This window comes from Anomaloglossus baeobatrachus, chromosome 2 (genome assembly GCF_048569485.1).
Source record: "Anomaloglossus baeobatrachus isolate aAnoBae1 chromosome 2, aAnoBae1.hap1, whole genome shotgun sequence".
Classification (NCBI taxonomy): Eukaryota; Metazoa; Chordata; class Amphibia; order Anura; family Aromobatidae; genus Anomaloglossus; species Anomaloglossus baeobatrachus.
Window position 1 is genome coordinate 788,444,221 of NC_134354.1, and position 24,689 is coordinate 788,468,909.

Sequence of the window (24,689 nt, forward strand, 5' to 3'; positions counted from 1 at the left end):
GATGGATGGATGGGTGTATAGATGGATGAATAGGTGGATGGGTGGGTGGATGGATGGATGAGTAGATGGATGGATGAATGTATGGATGGATGGATGGATAGATGGATGGATGGGTGGATGGATGGATGGATGAATGGATGGATGAATGGATGGATGAGTAGATGGATGGATGGATGGATGGATGGATAGATGGATGGATGGGTGGATGGATGGATGGATGAATGGATGGATGAATGGATGGATGAGTAGATGGATGGATGGATGGATGAATGGATGGATGAGTAGATGGATGAGTAGATGGATGGATGGATGGATGGATGGATGAGTAGATGGATGGATGGATGGGTGGATAGATCGATGAATAGGTGGATGGATGGGTGGATAGATCGATGAATAGGTGGATGGATGGGTGGATAGATTGATGGGTGGGTTGATGGATGGATGGATGAGTAGATGGATGGATAGATAGGTGGGTGGGTGGATGGATGGATAGATGGATGGATAGGTGCATGGGTGGATGGATGGATGGATGGATGGATGAATGGATGGATGAGTAGATGGATGGATGGATGGATGGATGGGTGGATAGATGGGTGGATAGATGGATGGATGGATGGATGGATGGATGGATAGGTGGATGGGTGGATGGATGGATGGATGGATGGATGGGTGAATGGATGGATGGATAAACGGATGGATGAATGGATAAATGAGTGAATGGATGGATAGATAGATGGATGGATGGATAGATAGATGGATAGGTGCATGGGTGGATGGATGGATGGATGAATGGATGGATGAGTAGATGGATGGATGGATGGATGGATGGGTGGATAGATGGGTGGATAGATGGATGAATAGGTGGATGGGTGGGTGGATGGATGGATAAACGGATGGATGAATGGATAAATGAGTGAATGGATGGATAGATAGATGGATGGATGGATAGATAGATGGATAGGTGCATGGGTGGATGGATGGATGAATGGATGGATGGATGGGTGGATGGATGGGTTGATAGATGGGTGGATAGATGGATGAATAATTGGATGGATGGGTGGATGGATGGATGAGTAGATGGAAGGATGGCTGGATAGATGGATGGATGGGTGGATGGGTGGGTGGATGGATGGATAGGTGGATGGGTGAGTGGATGGATGGATGGATAGATGGATGGATAGGTGGATGGATAGGTGGATGGATGGATGGATGGGTGAATGGATGGTTGGATAAACGGATGGATGAATGGATAAATGAGTGAATAGATGGATGGATGGATAGATAGATGGGTAGATGGGTGGATAAATGAGTGGATAAATGGGTAGATGGATGGATGAATTAATAAATTGTCATTTACAGTCATGTGTCACTTATTGGGATGTGGTTTTGTTGTTTCCATACAATCAGTGTTTTATCAGCAGGGGATTATCACTGCAAAACTAGGTGTCTTGTGCCTTTTAGTCCAACCACACCCCACCACTAATTAGCAGCTCTCTGACAATACACAATGTGCACAGAAATCTGGACATCAAGGGTGTGTGGGGAGGGTGAAAACTGAGTCTATCCTAATTGCTGCACCCAGTAAACTAAGTGACTCATCCTGGAATCAGGGTGTCAGCCCCTACATGATGCTGCTGTCAGATGACATAGCACAAACCTGCTGGCATATTCCCAGTGTTGTTGCTTCTTCACTCCCCTCGTAGGTCCAGGTCATCCTTTCCGTGGCTCTTGTGCATGATTGTAGCCACATTTTAGCTCCTGTGCAGGTTCTAACGACCAAGAAAATAGGGAAAAGAGCGACCTGTAATAACCCCATTATCCCATCTCCATGGACCCCGCCGCAGCCTCGTGGTCCGCCCCTGGGTATGTGGTCCTGGCCTGGAGCTTGTAAGCGCTTTTGTCGTGACAGGCAGAATCTTCCTCCGGCTGCTTTTATACTTTATCTCTTTCTGTGTCTGGACATTCTGTTGATTTTCGCCCGATTCTTCCATAACGCGGCCACGTGGGGAGGACGTGGGACGAGTTCCTGAAATCTGCAGAAGACCTTGTGGTTTGCCTGTTTTGCTGAGTGCGATGTCAGGAATTGAGCTGTGACAGCAAATATCGAGGAGACAAATAAACAGGGGCACGTGGAGCCCAGATAGCTCTGCTACATCCGAGGCCCGGAGAGCTCTGCTACATCCGAGGCCCGGAGAGCTCTGCTACATCCGAGGCCCGGAGAGCTCTGCTACATCCGAGGCCCGGAGAGCTCTGCTACATCCGAGGCCCGGAGAGCTCTGCTACATCCGAGGCCCGGAGAGCTCTGCTACACCCGAGGCCCGGACAGCTCTGCTACATCTGAGGCCCGGAGAGCTCTGCTACATCTGAGGCCCGGAGAGCTCTGCTACATCCGAGGCCCGGAGAGCTCTGCTACATCCGAGGCCCGGAGAGCTCTGCTACATCCGAGGCCCGGAGAGCTCTGCTACATCCGAGGCCCAGAGAGCTCTGCTACATCCGAGGCCCGGAGAGCTCTGCTACATCCGAGGCCCGGAGAGCTCTGCTACATCCGAGGCCCGGAGAGCTCTGCTACATCCGAGGCCCGGAGAGCTCTGCTACATCCGAGGCCCGGAGAGCTCTGCTACATCTGAGGCCCGGAGAGCTCTGCTACACCCGAGGCCCGGACAGCTCTGCTACATCTGAGGCCCGGAGAGCTCTGCTACATCTGAGGCCCGGAGAGCTCTGCTACATCCGAGGCCCGGAGAGCTCTGCTACATCCGAGGCCTGGAGAGCTCTGCTACATCCGAGGCCCGGAGAGCTCTGCTACATCCGAGGCCCGGAGAGCTCTGCTACATCCGAGGCCCGGAGACCTCTGCTACACCCGAGGCCCGGACAGCTCTCCTACATCCGAGGCCCGGAGAGCTCTGCTACATCTGAGGCCCGGAGAGCTCTGCTACATCCGAGGCCCGGAGAGCTCTGCTACATCCGAGGCCTGGAGAGCTCTGCTACATTCGAGGCCCGGAGAGCTCTGCTACATCCGAGGCCCGGAGAGCTCTGCTACATCCGAGGCCCGGAGAGCTCTGCTACACCCGAGGCCCGGACAGCTCTGCTACATCTGAGGCCTGGAGAGCTCTGCTACATCTGAGGCCCGGAGAGCTCTGCTACATCCGAGGCCCGGAGAGCTCTGCTACATCCGAGGCCTGGAGAGCTCTGCTACATCCGAGGCCCGGAGAGCTCTGCTACATCCGAGGCCCGGAGAGCTCTGCTACATCCGAGGCCCGGAGACCTCTGCTACACCCGAGGCCCGGACAGCTCTGCTACATCCGAGGCCCGGAGAGCTCTGCTACATCTGAGGCCCGGAGAGCTCTGCTACATCCGAGGCCCGGAGAGCTCTGCTACATCCGAGGCCCGGAGAGCTCTGCTACATCCGAGGCCCGGAGAGCTCTGCTACATCCGAGGCCCGGAGAGCTCTGCTACATCCGAGGCCCGGAGAGCTCTGCTACACCCGAGGCCCGGAGAGCTCTGCTACACCCGAGGCCCGGAGAGCTCTGCTACATCCGAGGCCCGGAGAGCTCTGCTACATCCGAGGCCCGGAGAGCTCTGCTACATCCGAGGCCCGGAGAGCTCTGCTACATCCGAGGCCCGGAGAGCTCTGCTACATCCGAGGCCCGGAGAGCTCTGCTACATCCGAGGCCCGGAGAGCTTTGCTACATCCGAGGCCCGGACAGCTCTGCTACATCCGAGGCCCGGTGAGCTCTGCTACATCCGAGGCTCAGGTCACCGGGGATAGGCGCTGTTCACACTGTGATCTTGGCGAGCAATGGACATGAACAAGGTCCCTGTGCTCCTTCTACTCATTGTCCCTTTAAGTCAGAGCGTGGCCCCTGGCACCAAAGTGGGGCCCTAAGTGTGGAAATATTGAGGTTATACCACAACCATGTGTTAAATACAATAATTAAAGTCACTATTCAAAAACTAAATTTTCCCTGAGAGGCATGAATAATACCGCCAGACCATCAACTTTCTACAATTGGCTGTAGACTATTACCACCATACAGTGACCATACAGTGGTAGGTATCAGTTCTGTAGACTGTATAGGTGACTACAGTGCAGATATATCAGGTGAACCGTGGGTGGTTGTAACACAAGTAATAGTGATAGAAAGTGCCCAAATAAATGCCCCATACAGTGCACAAGTAATAGTGATAAAGAATACACAAATAAATGCCCCATACAGTGCACAAGTAATAGTGATAAAGAATACACAGATAAATGCCCCATACAGTGCACAAGTAATAGTGATAAAGAATACACAAATAAATGCCCCATACAGTGCACAAGTAATAGTGATAAAGAATACACAAATAAATGCCCCATACAGTGCACAAGTAATAGTGATAAAGAATACACAAATAAATGCCCCATACAGTGCACAAGTAATAGTGATAAAGAATACACAGATAAATGCCCCATACAGTGCACAAGTAATAGTGATAAATAATACACAAATAAATGCCCCATACAGTGCACAAGTAATAGTGATAAAGAATACACAGATAAATGCCCCATACAGTGCACAAGTAATAGTGATACACAGTACACAGATAAATGCCCCATACAGTGCACAAGTAATAGTGATAAATAATACACAAATAAATGCCCCATACAGTGCACATGTAATAGTGATAAAGAATACACAGATAAATGCCCCATACAGTGCACAAGTAATAGTGATACACAGTACACAGATAAATGCCCCATACAGTGCACAAGTAATAGTGATAAAGAAAACCCCAATAAATGCCTATACAGTGCACAAGTAATAGTGATACACAGTACACAGATAAATGCCCCATACAGTGCACAAGTAATAGTGATAAAGAATACACAGATAAATGCCCCATACAGTGCACAAGTAATAGTGATACACAGTACACAGATAAATGCCCCATACAGTGCACAAGTAATAGTGATAAAGAATACACAGATAAATGCCCCATACAGTGCACAAGTAATAGTGATAAAGAATACACAGATAAATGCCCCATACAGTGCACAAGTAATAGTGATAAATAATACACAAATAAATGCCCCATACAGTGCACAAGTAATAGTGATAAAGAATACACAGATAAATGCCCCATACAGTGCACAAGTAATAGTGATACACAGTACACAGATAAATGCCCCATACAGTGCACAAGTAATAGTGATAAATAATACACAAATAAATGCCCCATACAGTGCACATGTAATAGTGATAAAGAATACACAGATAAATGCCCCATACAGTGCACAAGTAATAGTGATACACAGTACACAGATAAATGCCCCATACAGTGCACAAGTAATAGTGATAAAGAAAACCCCAATAAATGCCTATACAGTGCACAAGTAATAGTGATACACAGTACACAGATAAATGCCCCATACAGTGCACAAGTAATAGTGATAAAGAATACACAGATAAATGCCCCATACAGTGCACAAGTAATAGTGATACACAGTACACAGATAAATGCCCCATACAGTGCACAAGTAATAGTGATAAATAATACACAAATAAATGCCCCATACAGTGCACATGTAATAGTGATAAAGAATACACAAATAAATGCCCCATACAGTGCACAAGTAATAGTGATAAAGAATACACAAATAAATGCCCCATACAGTGCACAAGTAATAGTGATACACAGTACACAGATAAATGCCCCATACAGTGCACAAGTAATAGTGATAAATAATACACAAATAAATGCCCCATACAGTGCACATGTAATAGTGATAAAGAATACACAAATAAATGCCCCATACAGTGCACAAGTAATAGTGATAAAGAATACACAGATAAATGCCCCATACAGTGCACAAGTAATAGTGATACACAGTACACAGATAAATGCCCCATACAGTGCACAAGTAATAGTGATAAAGAAAACCCCAATAAATGCCTATACAGTGCACAAGTAATAGTGATACACAGTACACAGATAAATGCCCCATACAGTGCAGTATAACCCCGCTGGCTCCATACAGGAGGCCGCAGTGTGACTCGCTCAGCTCTGCTACATCTGCATTCCCGGTTACACAATGCCGCCTTGCACATGATCTGGCGGTAAATGTGGCTGCGGAGGGAAGTGGCGGAGGACGGAGCTGACTTCTGCATTTACTGATAAAAGTGAAATAAGTGTAAATATTTACAATTAGTGATCAGTAGACTGACCCTGCGGGAAGAATGTGAGACCCCGCCACTGTCACCGGGGGGAGAATACAATGTCCGGGCCGGTATTGACCGCCACCGGAGCGGCAGGTATAATGGCAGAGATGATGTGTATACCGATATCTCCTTACACTGATGCTGAGAACACACACTGCTCCCCGCGCTGCGGAGCTGACAGCGTCTGATGCAGAAGGGTCAGATTTCTGCTCTTGAGGAAGAAGTATTAAATTAATCTATAGTGCGCAGCGTTCACCATCCAATATGACACGCGGGTCACTAAACTCAACTAACAAATCTATCATGTATCACTGTGCTGCCAAGCGGGTATACAGCCCCTGTGTGCACAGTGCCGTACAGCGCTGCCAGGCGGGTATACAGCCCCTGTGTGCACAACGCTGTACAGCGCTGCCAGGCGGGTATACAGCCCCTGTGTGCTCAACGCCGTACAGCACTGCCAGGCAGGTATACAGCCCCTGTGTGCTCAACGCCGTACAGCGCTGCCAGGCGGGTATACAGCCCCTGTGTGCTCAACGCCGTACAGCACTGCCAGGCAGGTATACAGCCCCTGTGTGCACAGTGCCGTACAGCGCTGCCAGGCGGGTATACAGCCCCTGTGTGCTCAACGCCGTACAGCACTGCCAGGCGGGTATACAGCCCCTGTGTGCTCAACGCCGTACAGCGCTGCCAGGCAGGTATACAGCCCCTGTGTGCTCAACGCCGTACAGCGCTGCCAGGCAGGTATACAGCCCCTGTGTGCACAGTGCCGTACAGCGCTGCCAGGCGGGTATACAGCCTCTGTGTGCACAGTGCCGTACAGCGCTGCCAGGCGGGTATACAGCCCTTGTGTGCACAGTGCCGTACAGCGCTGCCAGGCGGGTATACAGCCCCTGTGTGCTCAACGCCGTACAGCACTGCCAGGCGGGTATACAGCCCCTGTGTGCACAGTGCCGTACAGCGCTGCCAGGCGGGTATACAGCCCTTGTGTGCACAGTGCCGTACAGCGCTGCCAGGCGGGTATACAGCCCCTGTGTGCACAACACTGTACAGCGCTGCCAGGCGGGTATACAGCCCCTGTGTGCACAACACTGTACAGCGCTGCCAGGCGGGTATACAGCCCCTGTGTGCACATTGCCGTACAGCACTGCCAGGCGGGTATACAGCCCCTGTGTGCACAGTGCCGTACAGCGCTGCCAGGTGGGTATACAGCCCTTGTGTGCACAGTGCCGTACAGCGCTGCAAGGCGGGTATACAGCCCCTGTGTGCACAGCGTCGTAGAGCACTGCCAGGCGGGTATACAGCCCCTGTGTGCACAGTGCCATACAGCGCTGCCAGGCGGGTATACAGCCCCTGTGTGCACAGCGCCGTACAGCGCTGCCAGGCGGGTATACAGCCCCTGTGTGCACAGTGCCATACAGCGCTGCCAGGCGGGTATACAGCCCCTGTGTGCACTGCGCCATACAGCGCTGCCAGGTGGGTATACAGCCCCTGTGTGCACAGCGCCGTACAGCGCTGCCAGGCGGGTATACAGCCCCTGTGTGCACAGCGCCGTACAGCGCTGCCAGGCGGGTATACAGCCCCTGTGTGCACAGCGCCATAAGGAAACAGTCTGCACAAATAGTCAGAGATTTCCGGACTGCGCCAATCACCAGTCATATATAGTGTGTGTGATATATATATATATATATATATATAGTACACTACTGTTGTCCAAAGGTCCATATACTGCCAATATATCTGTAGCACAAAGTTGTCACTGTGGTGTTACATGGGACTGCAGGTGACATCCACTACAGGAGGACCTGTGACATTTCTCATCCTCCCTTTTTCTTTCCTCCATTTCTTTCCCCAGCAGGTCACAGATGAGATCTCGGAGGAGAGGACGCTGGGGCTGACGGACGCCTTCAGAAAACAGCCTGACCCCAGTGAGCCCGTGTCCTTGGCGCAGTTCATCAGAGGTACCGCACCTCATTATCCCCCATAGTGTGCCACAGGGACTGTTAACCCCTCGAGGGCTGAGTAATGGAGGTCAGGAGATGTTTACAATGCAAGGTTGTGTTCAAAGGAAAAGTAGAAATGTTTCTATCATAACCACAGGGAAAAGATCAGGAAATCTTCTCCAGCTTTCTTTTTTTTTCTTTGTGTCTTACATTTGTTCCTAGTATTTTTTAGTATTTTCCTTTTAATTTCTCTTTATATTCTCTTTTCTCTTCTCCTTTTACCTTACTGTCACTATTTATGACCTTTCCCTTTCTCTCTCCTTTCCTCTCTCCTTTCCTCTTTCCTTTCCTCTTTCCTTTCCTCTTTCCTTTCCTCTTTCCTTTCCTCTCTCCTTTCCCTTTCCCCTTTCCTTTCCCCTTTCCTTTCCCCTTTCCTTTCCCCTTTCCTTTTCCTCTTTCCTTTTCCTCTTTCCTTTCATCTTTCCCTTCCTCTCCTCTCTCCTTTCCCTTCCTTTCTCTTTCTTTCCCTCCCTTTCCTCTTTCCTTTCCCTTCCTTTCCTCTTTCCTTTCCCCTTTCCTTTCCCCTTTCTTGTCCTCTCTCCTTTCTTCTCTCCTTTCCTCTCTCCTTTCCTCTCTCCTTTCCTCTCTCCTTTTCTCCTTTCCTTTCCTCTTTCCTTTCCTCTTTCCTTTCCTCTCTCCTTTCCTCTTTCCTTTCCTTTCCTCTTTCCTTTCCTCTCTCCTTTCCTCTTTCCCCTTTCCTCTCTCCTTTTCTCCCTTCTTTCCTCTCTCCTTTCTTCTTTCCTTTCCTCTTTCCCTTTTCCTCTTTCCCTTTTCCTCTTTCCCTTTTCCTCTTTCCCTTTTCCTCTCTCCGTTCCTCTCTCCTTTCCTCTCTCCTTTCCTCTCTCCTTTCCTCTCTCCTTTCCTCTCTCCTTTTCTCTTTCCTTTTCTCTTTCCTTTCCTCTCTCCTTTTCTCTTTCCTTTCCTTTCATCTTTCCTTTCCTCTTTCCTTTCCTCTTTCCCTTTTCCTCTCTCCTTTCCTCTCTCCTTTCCTCTTTCCTTTCCTCTTTCCTCTCTCCTTTCCTCTTTCCTTTCCTCTTTCCTTTCCTTTCCTCTTTCATTTCCTCTTTCCTTTCCTCTCTCCTTTCCTCTTTCCCCTTTCCTCTCTCCTTTTCTCCCTTCTTTCCCCTTTCCTCTCTCCTTTTCTCCCTTCTTTCCTCTCTTCTTTCCTTTCCTCTTTCCCTTTTCCTCTTTCCCTTTTCCTCTTTCCCTTTTCCTCTCTCCTTTCCTCTCTCCTTTCCTCTCTCTTTTCCTCTCTCCTTTTCTCTTTCCTTTTCTCTTTCCTTTCCTCTCTCCTTTTCTCTTTCCTTTCCTTTCATCTTTCCTTTCCTCTCTCCTTTCCTCTTTCCTTTCCTCTTTCCCTTTTCCTCTCTCCTTTCCTCTCTCCTTTCCTCTCTCTTTTCTTCTCTCCTTTCCTCTCTCCTTTCTTCTCTCCTTTCCTCTTTCCTTTCTTCTCTCCTTTCCTCTTTCCTTTCTTCTCTCCTTTCCTCTCTCCTTTCTTCTCTCCTTTTCTCTTTCCCCTTTCCTCTCTCCTTTCTTCTCTCCTTTTCTCTTTCCCCTTTCCTCTCTCCTTTCCTCTCTTTTTTCCTCTCTCCTCTCCTTTCTTCTCTCCTTTCCTCTCTCCTTTCCTCTTTCCTTTTCTCTTTCCTTTTCTCTTTCCTTTCCTCTCTCCTTTTCTCTTTCCTTTCCTTTCATCTTTCCTTTCCTCTCTCCTTTCCTCTTTCCTTTCCTCTTTCCCTTTTCCTCTTTCCTTTCCTCTCTCCTTTCTTCTCTCCTTTCCTCTCTCCTTTTCTCTCTCCTTTTCTCTTTCCTTTCCTCTCTCCTTTCCTCTCTCCTTTCCTCTCTCCTTTCCTCTCTCCTTTCTTCTCTCCTTTCCTCTCTCCTTTTCTCTTTCCTTTCCTCTCTCCTTTCCTCTCTCCTTTCCTCTCTCCTTTCCTCTCTCCTCTCTCCTCTCCTTTCTTCTCTCCTTTCCTCTTTCCTTTCTTTCCCTTCTCCTCTGTCCCGTTCTCTTGGTAATGTAGCAATATGTAGTAAACATTGAGGATCCATCGCTGCAGAGCGCTGAGGAGCAGCCTCAGGAGAGGAACAACAAACCATTTGCACAACTCCAATATTTCTCCACAAAACCAAAATGTGTGCCCTCTCCTGTATATTGAGGGTTAATGTCCTCTCCCCCATCGGTAATTCTGAGTAATAGGCCGTATTAGTTGCTCCCTCCATGATTTGTTATGGTTTCCATACTGTAACTACATGCATGTCCTTACGCCCGGTCCCCTCTGGCAGATTCGCCCTCGGACCTCACACCCCTCGGTTACGGAGTCACTCGGTTGCTTCCTTCTTCCAGATAAACATCAGTGATACATTGTCTCTATTTTTATATAAATTCATTGTTTGTTCCTTTTCGTGTATTATCACCGGCTGCTGTGTCTCCACCAAGGACTTTATATTAACCCATTAGTCTCTGTATAAACTGTACCGTAGACTTTAAAATTATAACATCAAGAAGGAAAAGTTGTGGAAAGATGGAAATCCCAGGATGGAGCATTAATGATCTGCAAATGAGGAAAAAATGTAACAACATTTATGAAACCTGTGGAATTATTTAGTATTGAGTTTGATCATTACATGCAGAAATACACCATGAAGCCCGGAGGCAGCCGGACCCCTCCAGACTTCACTCCAGGTCACTAACAGCTGAATTGTGGTGGAACCAGCGGGGTGGTCATTTCTCCAAACTGTCCTAGGAGTTGTTTTTCCACACTGTTTTTCCCTTGCCGTACGTTGCTCGTACTACTGTGAGCAGCCTGCATGGCCTGAACCTGCCTCCATGGCTGCAGCATCTCCGGACTTGGGTCCCATGGCTGCAGCATCTCCGGACTTGGGTCCCATGGCTGCAGCATCTCCGGACTTGGGTCCCATGGCTGCAGCATCTCCGGACTTGGGTCCCATGGCTGCAGCATCTCCAAACTTGGGTCCCATGGCTGCAGCATCCCTATACTTGGGTCCCATGGCTGCAGCATCTCCGGACTTGGGTCCCATGGCTGCAGCATCTCCAAACTTGGGTCCCATGGCTGCAGCATCTCTATACTTGGGTCCCATGGCTGCAGCTTCTCCAAACTTGGGTCCCATGGCTACAGCATCTCTATACTTGTCTCCCATGGCTGCAGCATTTCTGGACTTGTCTCCCATGGCTGCAGCATCTCTATACTTGTCTCCCGTGGCTGCAGCATTTCTGGACTTGTCTCTCCTGGCTGCAGCATCTCTGGACTTGTCTCTCATGGCTACAATATTTCCAAACTTGGCTCCCATGGTTGTAGCGTTGCTGGATTAGTCTCTCATGGCTGCAGCATCTCCAGACTTGTCTCCCATGGCTGCAGCATCTCCAGACTTGTCTCTTATTGGCTGCAGCATCTCCGGACTTGTCTCTTATTAGCTGTAGCATCTCTGGACTTGTCTCTTATTGGCTGCAGCATCTCTGGACTTGTCTCCCATGGCTGCAGCATCTCCAGACTTGTCTCCCATGGCTTCAGCATCTCTGGACTTTTCTCCCATGGCTGCAGCATCTCCAGACTTGTCTCCCATGGCTGCAGCATCTCCGGACTTGTCTCTTATTGGCTGCAGCATCTCTGGACTTGTCTCCCATGGCTGCAGCATCTCCAGACTTGTCTCCCATGGCTTCAGCATCTTTGGACTTGCTTTACATGGCTGCAGCATCTTCAGATTTGTCTCCCATGGCTGCAGTGTCTCCAGACTTTTCTTCCCTGGCTACAGCATCTCTTGACTTGTCTTCCCTGTGTACAACATCTTCAGACTTGTCTCCTGCAAGCAAATCGGGGACGTCACTGGTCAATGATTACACAAGAGCTGCCGGCAGAGGATCTTGATGATTTACTCAAATGCATTGAGCTGCTGAACCTTCCTCAGTTGACCATTAATAACCTGATGGACAGCTGCTGTGGATGGATTTAAGCCGGAATTGATTTGGAGAAATCAAGATGTTTAAAAAAATTTGTTTCCATTTTTTTATCATTTGCAGATCAGTAACATCGCCATCCCGTGATTTCCATAATTCCATGACTTTTTCTTTTTGGTGTTACAATTGCAATGTTGAGGAGCGTGTATCCACTTCTACATTGTATTATCTAAGGCTATGTGCGCACTAGGCGTTTTTACCTGCGTTTTTACCCGCGGTTTTGCTGCAGAAATTTCTTGAGAAATGTTTGTAATCTTCCTGCAGACATTTCCCAGCAAAACCTATGGGGAAAAAAAAAATATCTGTGCGCACGCTGCGTTTTTTTTTCTCAAGGAAATCCTTTCTGAAGATTTTCTTGAGAAAATGTGCACGTCACTTCTTTTCCGCAGGTAGCTGCGGTATTTCACTCCATTCACTGTAATGTAATCGCGAAATTCCGGGGGTATACCGCAGGTAGCAAATGATGTTTGGTATAACCCCGGTATAGCCGCGGTTTACCTGCGGTAATGCTCATCGCTGCCTGCGGTTTTGCAGGAAGTGATGTCATTATGACAGAAGAGGAAGCGGAGCAGAGTAAACACAGACGTCACACTCCCTGGACGCCGCACAGAAGCGCTTCCGTGTGACCTCCAGGTGCCCGTGCAGTCTGTGTCCCGCTCCAGCCCCGCGGCTGCGCGCCCTGCAGCGTGTCAGTGTCTTCCCGCAGTGTCAGCAGCTTGTCACGCTGCAGCGCAGGCAGACACTGACACACAGCAGTGCGTGCAGCCGCGGGGATGACGGGCGCTGCTGTCAGGAGGTGAGATGAGATCATTACCTGCGGTGACAATCTCCTGCCTCCTGACGTTACTGCTGTCTATGCCCACGGCCCAGGACTTTCACTAGCGGTGACGTCACTGGCTCTCGCGATACTGCTGAGAACGCGGCGGGCATAGAAGGCAGTGACAGCGCTGATGGCAGGACTGCAGGAGATCATCACAGCAGGAAATGATCTCATCTATCCTCCTGACAGCAGCACTTGTCATCCCCCGCAATGACCTGGGCTGACCTATTGATGTTAGCTCAGGTCACTGCATTACTCTCCCAGCCAATGGGGAACCTTCTGTTCTTCATTGACTGGGACAGTGACTATGGTATGGATCGTCGTGGGACCCCCCCCTTATTGGATTACACCGGACCAGGATTTGATTGTTCTTGTCAATAAATTGGTGAAAGAGGGAATGTGGGGAGTATCTTTTCAAATAAAACTTTTTTTGTTGTCTATTTTTTATTTCTTACTGACTGGGTTGGTGATGTCGGGTATCTGATAGACGCGTGACATCACTAACCCCAGGGCTTGATGCCAGGTGACATTATACATCTGGCATCAACCCCATATATTACCCCGTTTGCCACCGCACCAGGGCAACGGGATGAGTTGGGGCGAAGCGCCAGGATTGGCACGTCTAATGGATGCGCCACTTCTGGGGTGGCTGCAACCTGCTATTTTTAGGCTGGGGAGTGTCCAATAACAGTGGACCTCCCTAGCCTGAGAATATCAGACCCGAGCTGTCCGCTTTACCTTGGCTGGTGATCCAATTTGGGTGGGACCCCACGTTTTTTGTTTTAAATTATTTATTTAATGTAAAATAACAGCGTGGGGTGCCCTCTGTTTTGGATTACCAGCTAAGGTGAAGCTGCCAGCTGTGGTCTGCAGGCTACAGCCATCTGCTTTACCCTAGCTGGCTACAAAAGATGGGGGGACCTCACGTCATTTTTTTTTTTAAATTATTTATTTATTTTTTGGCTAAATACAAGGCTAAGCACCCCTTAGTGCCACATGAAAGTCACTAAAGGGTGGCAGCTTAGAATATGCAGGGGGGTCTTTCTCATCTATCTATCTATCTATCTATCTATCTATCTATCCCTCTATCTATCCCTCTATCTATCTATCCCTCTATCTATCTATCTATCTATCTATTCTCTATCTATTCATCTATCCATCTTTCCCTCTATCCATTATCTATCTATTATCTATATTATTTATTGCAGTTCAGCATAAAAAAAACGCAGGGACCAACCTGCGGAAAAACTGCGGCAAAAACGTGGCAAAAACGCATGCGTTTTTCCCGCGGTTTTGGTGCGTTTTTTTACCGCAGGTGCGGTAATCTTCAACTCCCAGAAGTTTAGCAAGAAATCCCTTGCTAGAGAAAAATCACTTTAATAGTGCGCACATAGCGTTAATATGTTTTTACTTTTTATCTTTATCATTTTATCCTTTAGTTATTTGTATTTCTTTTTATTTTGTATTTTCTTTATTTTCTCTGTTTATTATTATGTAATCATTTTCTATTTTTTCTAGTTTTCTTGTAGCCATTTTATTATTATATATTCTTTTTCTTCCCATTATTATTATTTGCAGTTATTTTATGCTTTTTTTTGTTATTCTTTATGTGCTCGGTTTCGTATATGTTCTATAACGCGGTTTCGGCGGTGACATTTCTGTCCCGGGAGCCTGGCGTTCGGCGTCCTTGTAGTTTTTCCTCCTCCTTTTCGTGTTTTTGATCTTGACACTTCAGACGGGGCGGCTGCTCGTCGTGTGAGTCCCCGAGGAGGCGGCACATTTATAGAGGTGACTCCCGAGTGATTCCTCCATGGAACCTTCTTCTAAATACAGAAAATGCCATCTTCCCTCTGAATCCTCCTGAGACCGAGGTGTTAAGCAGCGCTCCTCACAGAAGCCCCCGATTCTTCACACTTTTCCAGGAGCCGCATCTGGCTTATACGAAAATTGGATCTGGAAAGTGAAAATTCCACATCGGATATTATGGGATGTAATGAGATTTATAATATAGTCAGGTTTCGTCAGTCCTATGCAAAAGGAGGTTACAGCAGAGACTCTACTGCTCCATATGCATCAGTATTCACCGCCATCCTTACATTCCATTCATGAATCAGGAGGCTCAGGATGAGCAGGGCTATATCTACAATAGACACTGCATCAGAAAAACATGTCAACTTTATTTTTAAAAAGACACCACACGTGGTTATTTCTAGTATTGCAGCCTCACACCATTAAAAGAAATGCAAAAAAATTAGGAAAAAGTTGTGGCCATGCGTCTCTGTTTTCCAGAAATAGTTTTCCAATCATGGACAACTCCTTTAAAATATTGGCTTATGGTAAAGAAGTTAGAAAACATGGCCGCTTTTTTCCAAATCGGCGCCACCACTGGTATGTGGTTGAGTGTGGTATTGCAGATTTACACCAAGCATGTTCATTGAGGTTAGCTGCAATACCAAAAGCTACCAGTAAGGCAGTGGAGGCGCTGTTTTTTTGTTTTTTTTTTTTGTTTTTTTAATAGGGGATGATATAGGTGTAAGGAAAGGAAATTATAATACTAGTAAAAGCTACACAAAGTGCAAAACCTCTGTTTACTCTTAATGCAGGAACTCAGAACCATAGGGGCGTTTGCATGAAGAACAAGGAGAGGTGTCAGTTGTGACCCCTCGGCCTAGTGAGCCAACCTTCAAAGTGTGGGCAGATGGTGATGGTGTCCCTGCTGGATATTCCCTGGTTATTATATACAGAGGGGTGGTTGGAAACTATTTAAAATTAGCCCCGGGTCCAGTCACAGACCAGCAATCGTAATATTATAATCTGGGTCTTCTTGTAAACCGGAGTATAAAGAGATGGGTCACACAATAGGAAGCTGTTCACATGCGGGGGGTCAGTCTGTGCTGTTCACATGCGGGGGGTCAGTCTGTGCTGTTCACATGCGGGGTCAGTCTGTGCTGTTCACATGCGGGGGGTCAGTCTGTGCTGTTCACATGCGGGGGGTCAGTCTGTGCTGTTCACATGCGGGGTCAGTCTGTGCTGTTCACATGCGGGGGGTCAGTCTGTGCTGTTCACATGCGGGGTCAGTCTGTGCTGTTCACATGCGGGGTCAGTCTGTGCTGTTCACATGCGGGGTCAGTCTGTGCTGTTCACATGCGGGGTCAGTCTGTGCTGTTCACATGCGGGGTCAGTCTGTGCTGTTCACATGCGGGGTCAGTCTGTGCTGTTCACATGCGGGGTCAGTCTGTGCTGTTCACATGCGGGGTCAGTCTGTGCTGTTCACATGCGGGGTCAGTCTGTGCTGTTCACATGCGGGGTCAGTCTGTGCTGTTCACATGCGGGGGTTCAGTCTGTGCTGTTCACATGCGGGGGGTCAGTCTGTGCTGTTCACATGCGGGGGGTCAGTCTGTGCTGTTCACATGCGGGGGGTCAGTCTGTGCTGTTCACATGCGGGGTCAGTCTGTGCTGTTCACATGCGGGGTCAGTCTGTGCTGTTCACATGCGGGGGTCAGTCTGTGCTGTTCACATGCGGGGTCAGTCTGTGCTGTTCACATGCGGGGGTCAGTCTGTGCTGTTCACATGCGGGGTCAGTCTGTGCTGTTCACATGCGGGGGTCAGTCTGTGCTGTTCACATGCGGGGGGTCAGTCTGTGCTGTTCACATGCGGGGGTCTGTCTGTGCTGTTCACATGCGGGGGGTCAGTCTGTGCTGTTCACATGCGGGGGGTCAGTCTGTGCTGTTCACATGCGGGGTCAGTCTGTGCTGTTCACATGCGGGGTCAGTCTGTGCTGTTCACATGCGGGGTCAGTCTGTGCTGATTCTATCCATATTTCATTTTTCCTGCCCTCAAGGAAACAAAAGATACCTTAAGACGGAAACGTTTAGGTATTTCTGTTATATACTAGGTGGTAGCTTCAGACGGTAGAGGACCAAGGTGATAGGGAGGCTCCAGGGGGGAGAGGCTTCAGAGGGTAGAGGACCCAGGTGATAGGGAGGCTCCAGGGGGTAGGGGACGCAGGTGGTAGGGAGGCTCCAGAGGGTAGGGGACCCAGGTGGTAGGCAGGCTCTGGGGGTAGGGGCACCCAGGTGGTAGGGAGGCTCCAGAGGGTAAAGGACCCAGGTGGTAGGCAGGCTCTGGGGGTAGGGGGACCCAGGTGGTAGGGAGGCTCCAGAGGGTAAAGGACCCAGGTGTTAGGCAGGCTCTGGGGGTAGGGGCACCCAGGTGGTAGGGAGGCTCCAGAGGGTAAAGGACCCAGGTGTTAGGCAGGCTCTGGGGGTAGGGGGACCCAGGTGGTAGGGAGGCTCCAGAGGGTAGGGGACCCAGGTGGTAGGCAGGCTCTGGGGGTAGGGGCACCCAGGTGGTAGGGAGGCTCCAGAGGGTAAAGGACCCAGGTGTTAGGCAGGCTCTGGGGGTAGGGGGACCCAGGTGGTAGGGAGGCTCCAGAGGGTAGGGGACCCAGGTGGTAGGCAGGCTCTGGGGGTAGGGGGACCCAGGTGGTAGGGAGGCTCCAGAGGTTAGGGGACCCAGGTGGTAGGCAGGCTCTGGGGGTAGGGGGACCCAGGTGGTAGGGAGGCTCCAGGGGGTAGGAGGCACAGGTTGTACGGAGGCTCCAGAGCGTAGGGTACCCAGGAGGTAGCAAGGCTCCAGGGGGGGTTTAGGGGACCCAGATGGTAGAAAGGCTCCAGGGGTCAGGGGGACCCAGGTAGTATAGAGGTTCCAGGGGGCCCAGGTCATACAGAGGCTCCAGGGGTTAAGGGACCCAGGAGGTAGGGGGCCTAGGTGGTAGGCAGGCTCCGGGTGTAGGGGGACCCAGGTGGTAGGGAGGTTCCAGGAGGTAGGGGGCTCAGGTGGTAGGCATGCTCCAGGGGGCAGGAGGCACAGGTTGTACAAAGGCTCCAGAGCGTAGGGTACCCAGGGGGTAGCGAAGCTGCAGGGGTTAGGGGACCTAGGTGGTAGGAAAGCTCCAGGGGTACGTGACCTAGGTGATAGGGATGCTCCAGGTCGTAGTGGACCTAGGTGGTAGGGAGACTGTGGAAGTAGGGTGTCCAGGTGGTAGGGAGACTCCGGGAGGTAGGGGAACCCTGGTGATAGGGAGGCTGTGGGCAGCCGGGCTGTGATTTTTTCTCACTTTATAGCCTAGTACAGAGCCTGAGTGTTGGACTGGTTGGGTGGAGATAAATTAACTCTTGCAGGTGCAGCCCACGTCATATTCCAAGGAGGGGGTACGTGACAATAGTATGAAAACCTTACCCAGCATCTCCTAAGAAAGGGCTTTACAGGCCCCTTTGTCTCTTTATTTTAGCAGTTAGCATCTTGACTCATTGACATCATGAATATTTCCTTTTATCTAGCCTCTATATGATGTAACATTATACGGTGCCCCTACTGGTGAACTTCAGTAGTACAACCTGGTAAAATTCATCACGGTGACGATGGGTGATTGGTGGGAATCTGCAGTCACCGATGTCATTAATTTGTTGTTGTTTTTTTGTTTCAGTATTTCCCAAAATTTTGCTCAGGACATTGAAAAATCCAATCTATATTTTGGTGGTTTTGGCTCAAGCGAATCTGTCGGCCATGATCTGCGGGCTGGCGACCTTCATGGCCAAGTTCCTGGAGAGACAGTTCTCGATTACGGCGTCCTTCGCTAATTTGATGATCGGTAGGTGACCCCCGATGTGTGATGACTCATGTAAGTGCGACTGGTGTAATAACCGGAATAATAGACCGGCGGCCGCTCCGGCCTGGAGGCCCTGCTGAGATTAGGGACGTATAACAAGTAAGCATAGTGATAAGTAATGTCATCCAATCAACATGTCCCAGGACTGTTAGCAGAGGATTTGTGCCTGCACATGGCAGACTCCTGATGAACTCCAGAACTGAGCTTTAAACAAATCCTGCTAAAAAGTACGGCCTTGCTGCCCTGGCTCTTCATAAGAAAGTAAAGCTTCTCTTGTTCCACATATCGGCCTAGTATCTCCAGGAATTGTCCCAACTCTGCTGCTCTGTAACTTCCCACTCACTCTTTTTCAGTGAATGGTATCTGTTCCTCAGCAGCAATCTGCCAGCACTATAGGAGCAGGAACTCTCTTTTGCTCCATTACGTCCCAGCATGGATTGCTCTTGTTATTGCCCAATATCTTGTCTGCCCTAAATGAGAAATAGCGACTACCACAATTGATAGAAACCCACCTCATTCCCCGCACAGAGACAAACCTGCCCCCACATCTATAGAATGAAAGAGCCCCCCTTTTGTAAAGACAAAGACCTGCCCCCACTTCCTGTAGAGGGAAAGAGACCCGCCCCCACTTCCTGTAGAGAGACAGTGACCCACCACCACTTCCTGTAGAGAGATAAAGACCTGCCCCCACTTCCTGTAGAGAGATAAAGACCTGCCCCCACTTCCTGTAGAGAGATAAAGACCTGCCCCCACTTCCTGTAGAGAGATAAAGACCTGCCCCCACTTCCTGTAGAGAGATAAAGACCTGCCCCCCACTTCCTGTAGAGAGATAAAGACCTGCCCTTACTTCCTGTAGAGAGATAAAGACCTGCCCCCACTTCCTGTAGAGAGACAGGGACCCACCACCACTTCCTGTAGAGAGATAAAGACCTGCCCCCACTTCCTGTAGAGAGATAAAGACCTGCCCCCACTTCCTGTAGAGAGACAGAGAACCGCCCCCACTTCCTGTAGAGAGACAGACACCCGCCCCCACTTCCTGTAAAGAGATAAAGACCTGCCCCCACTTCCTGTAGAGAGATAAAGACCTGCCCCCACTTCCTGTAGAGAGATAAAGACCTGCCCCCACTTCCTGTAGAGAGATAAAGACCTGCCCCCACTTCCTGTAGAGAGATAAAGACCTGCCCCCACTTCCTGTAGAGAGACAGGGACCCACCACCACTTCCTGTAGAGAGATAAAGACCTGCCCCCACTTCCTGTAGAGAGATAAAGACCTGCCCCCACTTCCTGTAGAGAGATAAAGACCTGCCCCCACTTCCTGTAGAGCGACAGAGAACCGCCCCCAATTCCTGTAGAGAGACAGAGACCCGCCCTCACTTCCTGTAGAGAGACAGAGACCCACCCCCACTTCCTGTAGAGAGACAGGGACCCACCACCACTTCCTGTAGAGAGATAAAGACCTGCCCCCACTTCCTGTAGAGAGACAGGGACCCACCACCACTTCCTGTAGAGAGATAAAGACCTGCCCCCACTTCCTGTAGAGAGATAAAGACCCGCCCCCACTTCCTGTAGAGAGACAGGGACCCACCACCACTTCCGGTAAAGAGATAAAGACCTGCCCCCACTGCCTGTAGAGAGATAAATACCCACCCCCACTTCCTGTAGAGAGATAAAGACCCAAGACCCGCCCCCACTTCCTGTAGAGAGACAGAGACCCACCCCCACTTCCTGTAGAGAGATAAAGACCCGCCCCCACTTCTTGTAGAGAGATAAAGACCCGCCCCCCACTTCCTGTAGAGAGACAGAGACCCGCCACCACTTCCTGGAGAGACACAGAGACCCGCCACCACTTCCTGTAGAGACAAGGACCCGCCCCCACTTCCTGTAGAGAGACAGACCCGCCCCCACTTCCTGTAGAGAGACAGACCCGCCCCCACTTCCTGTAGAGACATAGACACGCCCCCACTTCCTGTAAAGAGACAGAGACCCGCCACCACTTCCTGTAGAGACACAGAGACCCGCCCCCACTTCCTGTGGAGACATAGACACGCCCCCACTTCCTGTAGAGACATAGACCTGCCCCCACTTCCTGTAGAGACCAGTTCCTACTTATTGTAGAGCCAGATCATCCCGCCAGCCCTACAATCCATTTTTGAGTCTGCTACCAAGTGTAATCCATCTCCAGCAACAGTTAGTAGTCAGCAAACTACAAGCAGGCTCTTCAGTGTGGAGATGATATAACTTCTGCTGATATCTGCAGCCTCCGGTCTGTTATACTGGTCGGTAGAAGCGGTCGTTACTGGTTCTAACACAACCTGACGCGTTCTCTCCGGCTCATTAGTGTGTGATTAGGGCACTAGTGATGGGATGCTCTGTGTTATTACAGGGGCTGAGGACGCCCCGCGCCGCACTATGTGTGATACATTGTATCCATGTTAAGTCACCACTGATGCTTTAAGATGAGTAAAACTGTCCGTGTGATGGAGGGGTTAAGCCCGTAGTGAGCTTTTATGTAAGTGTACCACCCCTGAATGATCCGTGTCATGTGTTTCCAGTGCAGTCACGTCATGTCATCATCCTCAGGGTCTGTGAATATCCCGGGGGCGATGGCCGGCATTGTATTAGGTGGAGTTATCATGAAGAAGTTCCAGTTATCCCCAAAGCAGTGTGGCGCGATGTGCGTTGTCGGATTGCTGGGCTGCGTCCTGATCGCGCTTCCTCTGCTCTTCTTGGGATGCTCAACACAGCAATTTGCAAGTCCCAATGCTGACCAGCGCCTGAGGTAAGAAAATGCATATTATCTCATGTTGTCTGCAAGTGAGCTACATCACATACAGCGGACGGGTTCTCATTGACATGCAGACTTCATATAGAGACCGAATCTCCAGCAAACACTGAGATTAAATGCTAAAACTCTGCCTGTCTGAAGCCACCACTAGGGGGAGCTCCCTGTATACAGAGATACATGATAAGATCCTGTCTGCAGCCACCACTAGGGGGAGCTCTCTGTATACAGAGATACATGATAAGATCCTGTCTGCAGTCACCACTAGGGGGAGCTCCCTGTATACAGAGATACATGATAAGATCCTGTCTGCAGCCACCACTAGGGGGAGCTCCCTGTATACAGAGATACATGATAAGATCCTGTCTGCAGCCACCACTAGGGGGAGCTCCCTGTATACAGAGATACATGATAAGATCCTGTCTGCAGCCACCACTAGGGGGAGCTCCCTGTATACAGAGATACATGATAAGATCCTGTCTGCAGTCACCACTAGGGGGAGCTCCCTGTATACAGAGATACATGATAAGATCCTGTCTGCAGTCACCACTAGGGGGAGCTCCCTGTATACAGAGATACATGATAAGATCCTGTCTGCAGCCACCACTAGGGGGAGCTCCCTGTATACAGAGATACATGATAAGATCCTGTCTGCAGTCACCACTAGGGGGAGCTCCCTGTATACAGAGATACATGATAAGATCCTGTCTGCAGCCACCACTAGGGGGAGCTCCCTGTATACAGAGATACATGATAAGATCCTGTCTGAAGCCACCACTAGGGGGAGCTCCCTGTATACAGAGATACATGATAAGATCCTGTCTGCAGTCACCACTAGGGGGAGCTCCCTGTATACAGAGATACATGATAAGATCCTGTCTGCAGCCACCACTAGGAGGAGCTCCCTGTATACAGAGATACATGATGAGATTCTGTCTGCAGCCACCACTAGGGGGAGCTCCCTGTATACAGAGATACATGATAAGATCCTGTCTGCAGTCACCACTAGGGAGAGCTCCCTGTATACAGAGATACATGATAAGATCCTGTCTGCAGCCACCACTAGGGGGAGCTCCCTGTATACAGAGATACATGATAAGATCCTGTCTGCAGCCACCACTAGGGGGAGCTCCCTGTATACAGAGATACATGATAAGATCCTGTCTGCAGCCACCACTAGGAGGAGCTCCCTGTATACAGAGATACATAAGATTCTGTCTGCAGCCACCACTAGGGGGAGCTCCATGTATACAGAGATACATGATAAGATCCTGTCTGCAGCCACCACTAGGGGGAGCTCCCTGTATACAGAGATACATGATAAGATTCTGTCTGCAGCCACCACTAGGGGGAGCTCCCTGTATACAGAGACACATGATAAGATCCTGTCTGCAGTCACCACTAGGGGGAGCTCCCTGTATACAGAGATACATGATAAGATCCAGTCTGCAGTCACCACTAGGGGGAGCTCCCTGTATACAGAGATACATGATAAGATCCTGTCTGCAGCCACCACTAGGGGGAGCTCCCTGTATACAGAGATACATGATAAGATCCTGTCTGCAGTCACCACTAGGGGGAGCTCCCTGTATACAGAGATACATGATAAGATCCTGTCTGAAGCCACCACTAGGGGGAGCTCCCTGTATACAGAGATACAGGATAAGATACTGTCTGCAGCCACCACTAGGGGGAGCTCCCTGTATACAGAGATACAGGATAAGATCCTGTCTGCAGTCACCACTAGAGGGAGATCCCTGTATACAGAGATACATGATAAGATCCTGTCTGCAGCCACCACTAGGGGGCGCTCCCTGTATACAGAGACACGTGATAAGATCCTGTCTGCAGCCACCACTAGGGGGAGCTCCCTGTATACAGAGATACAGGATAAGATCCTGTCTGCAGCCACCACTAGGAGGAGCTCCCTGTATACAGAGATACATGATGAGATTCTGTCTGCAGCCACCACTAGGGGGAGCTCCCTGTATACAGAGATACATGATAAGATCCTGTCTGCAGCCACCACTAGGGGGAGCTCCCTGTATACAGAGATACATGATAAGATCCTGTCTGCAGCCACCACTAGGAGGAGCTCCCTGTATACAGAGATACATAAGATTCTGTCTGCAGCCACCACTAGGGGAAGCTCCATGTATACAGAGATACATGATAAGATCCTGTCTGCAGCCACCACTAGGGGGAGCTCCCTGTATACAGAGACACATGATAAGAGCCTGTCTGCAGCCACCACTAGGGGGAGCTCCCTGTATATAGAGATACATGATAAGATCCTGTCTGCAGTCACCACTAGGGGGAGCTACCTGTATACAGAGATACATGATAAGATTCTGTCTGAAGCCACCACTAGGGGGAGCTCCCTGTATACAGAGATACATGATAAGATCCTGTCTGCAGTCACCACTAGGGGGAGCTCCCTGTATACAGAGATACATGATAAGATCCTGTCTGCAGCCACCACTAGGGGGAGCTCCCTGTATACAGAGATACATGATAAGATCCTGTCTGCAGTCACCACTAGGGGGAGCTCCCTGTATACAGAGATACATGATAAGATCCTGTCTGCAGCCATCACTAGGGGGAGCTCCCTGTATATAGAGATACATTATAAGATTCTGTCTGCAGCCACCACTAGGGGGAGCTCCCTGTATACAGAGATACATGATAAGATCCTGTCTGCAGCCACCACTAGGGTGAGCTCCCTGTATACAGAGATACATGATAAGATCCTGTCTGCAGCCACCACTAGGGGGAGCTCCCTGTATACAGAGATACATGATAAGATCCTGTCTGCAGCCACCACTAGGGGGAGCTCCCTGTATACAGAGATACATGATAAGATCCTGTCTGCAGTCTCCACTAGGGGGAGCTCCCTGTATACAGAGATACATGATAAGAGCCTGTCTGAAGCCACCACTAGGGGGAGCTCCCTGTATAGAGAGATACATGATAAGATCCTGTCTGCAGCCACCACTAGGGGGAGCTCCCTGTATACAGAGACACATGATAAGATCCTGTCTGCAGCCACCACTAGGGAGAGCTCCCTGTATACAGAGACACATGATAAGATCCTGTCTGCAGCCACCACTAGGGGGAGCTCCCTGTATATAGAGATACATGATAAGATCCTGTCTGCAGCCACCACTAGGGGGAGCTCCCTGTATACAGAGACACATGATAAGAGCCTGTCTGCAGCCACCACTAGGGGGAGCTCCCTGTATACAGAGA

The 24,689-nt window shown here is 49.8% G+C and overlaps 1 protein-coding gene across 4 annotated transcripts in view; it reads left to right on the plus strand.

The window, feature by feature from the left end:
- SLCO2B1 (solute carrier organic anion transporter family member 2B1) overlaps positions 1–24,689 on the plus strand; it is a 185,305-nt gene that overhangs the window by 103,813 nt on the left and 56,803 nt on the right. For 3 of the 4 annotated variants that reach the window (XM_075337646.1, XM_075337645.1, XM_075337647.1), the window contains exons 8-10: positions 8,050–8,155; positions 18,476–18,640; positions 21,239–21,437. In XM_075337646.1, the coding sequence (XP_075193761.1) occupies positions 8,050–8,155; positions 18,476–18,640; positions 21,239–21,437 (470 nt within the window). The remainder of the gene's footprint in view (positions 1–8,049; positions 8,156–18,475; positions 18,641–21,238; positions 21,438–24,689) is intronic. The other variant, XM_075337648.1, reaches the window with a different exon arrangement.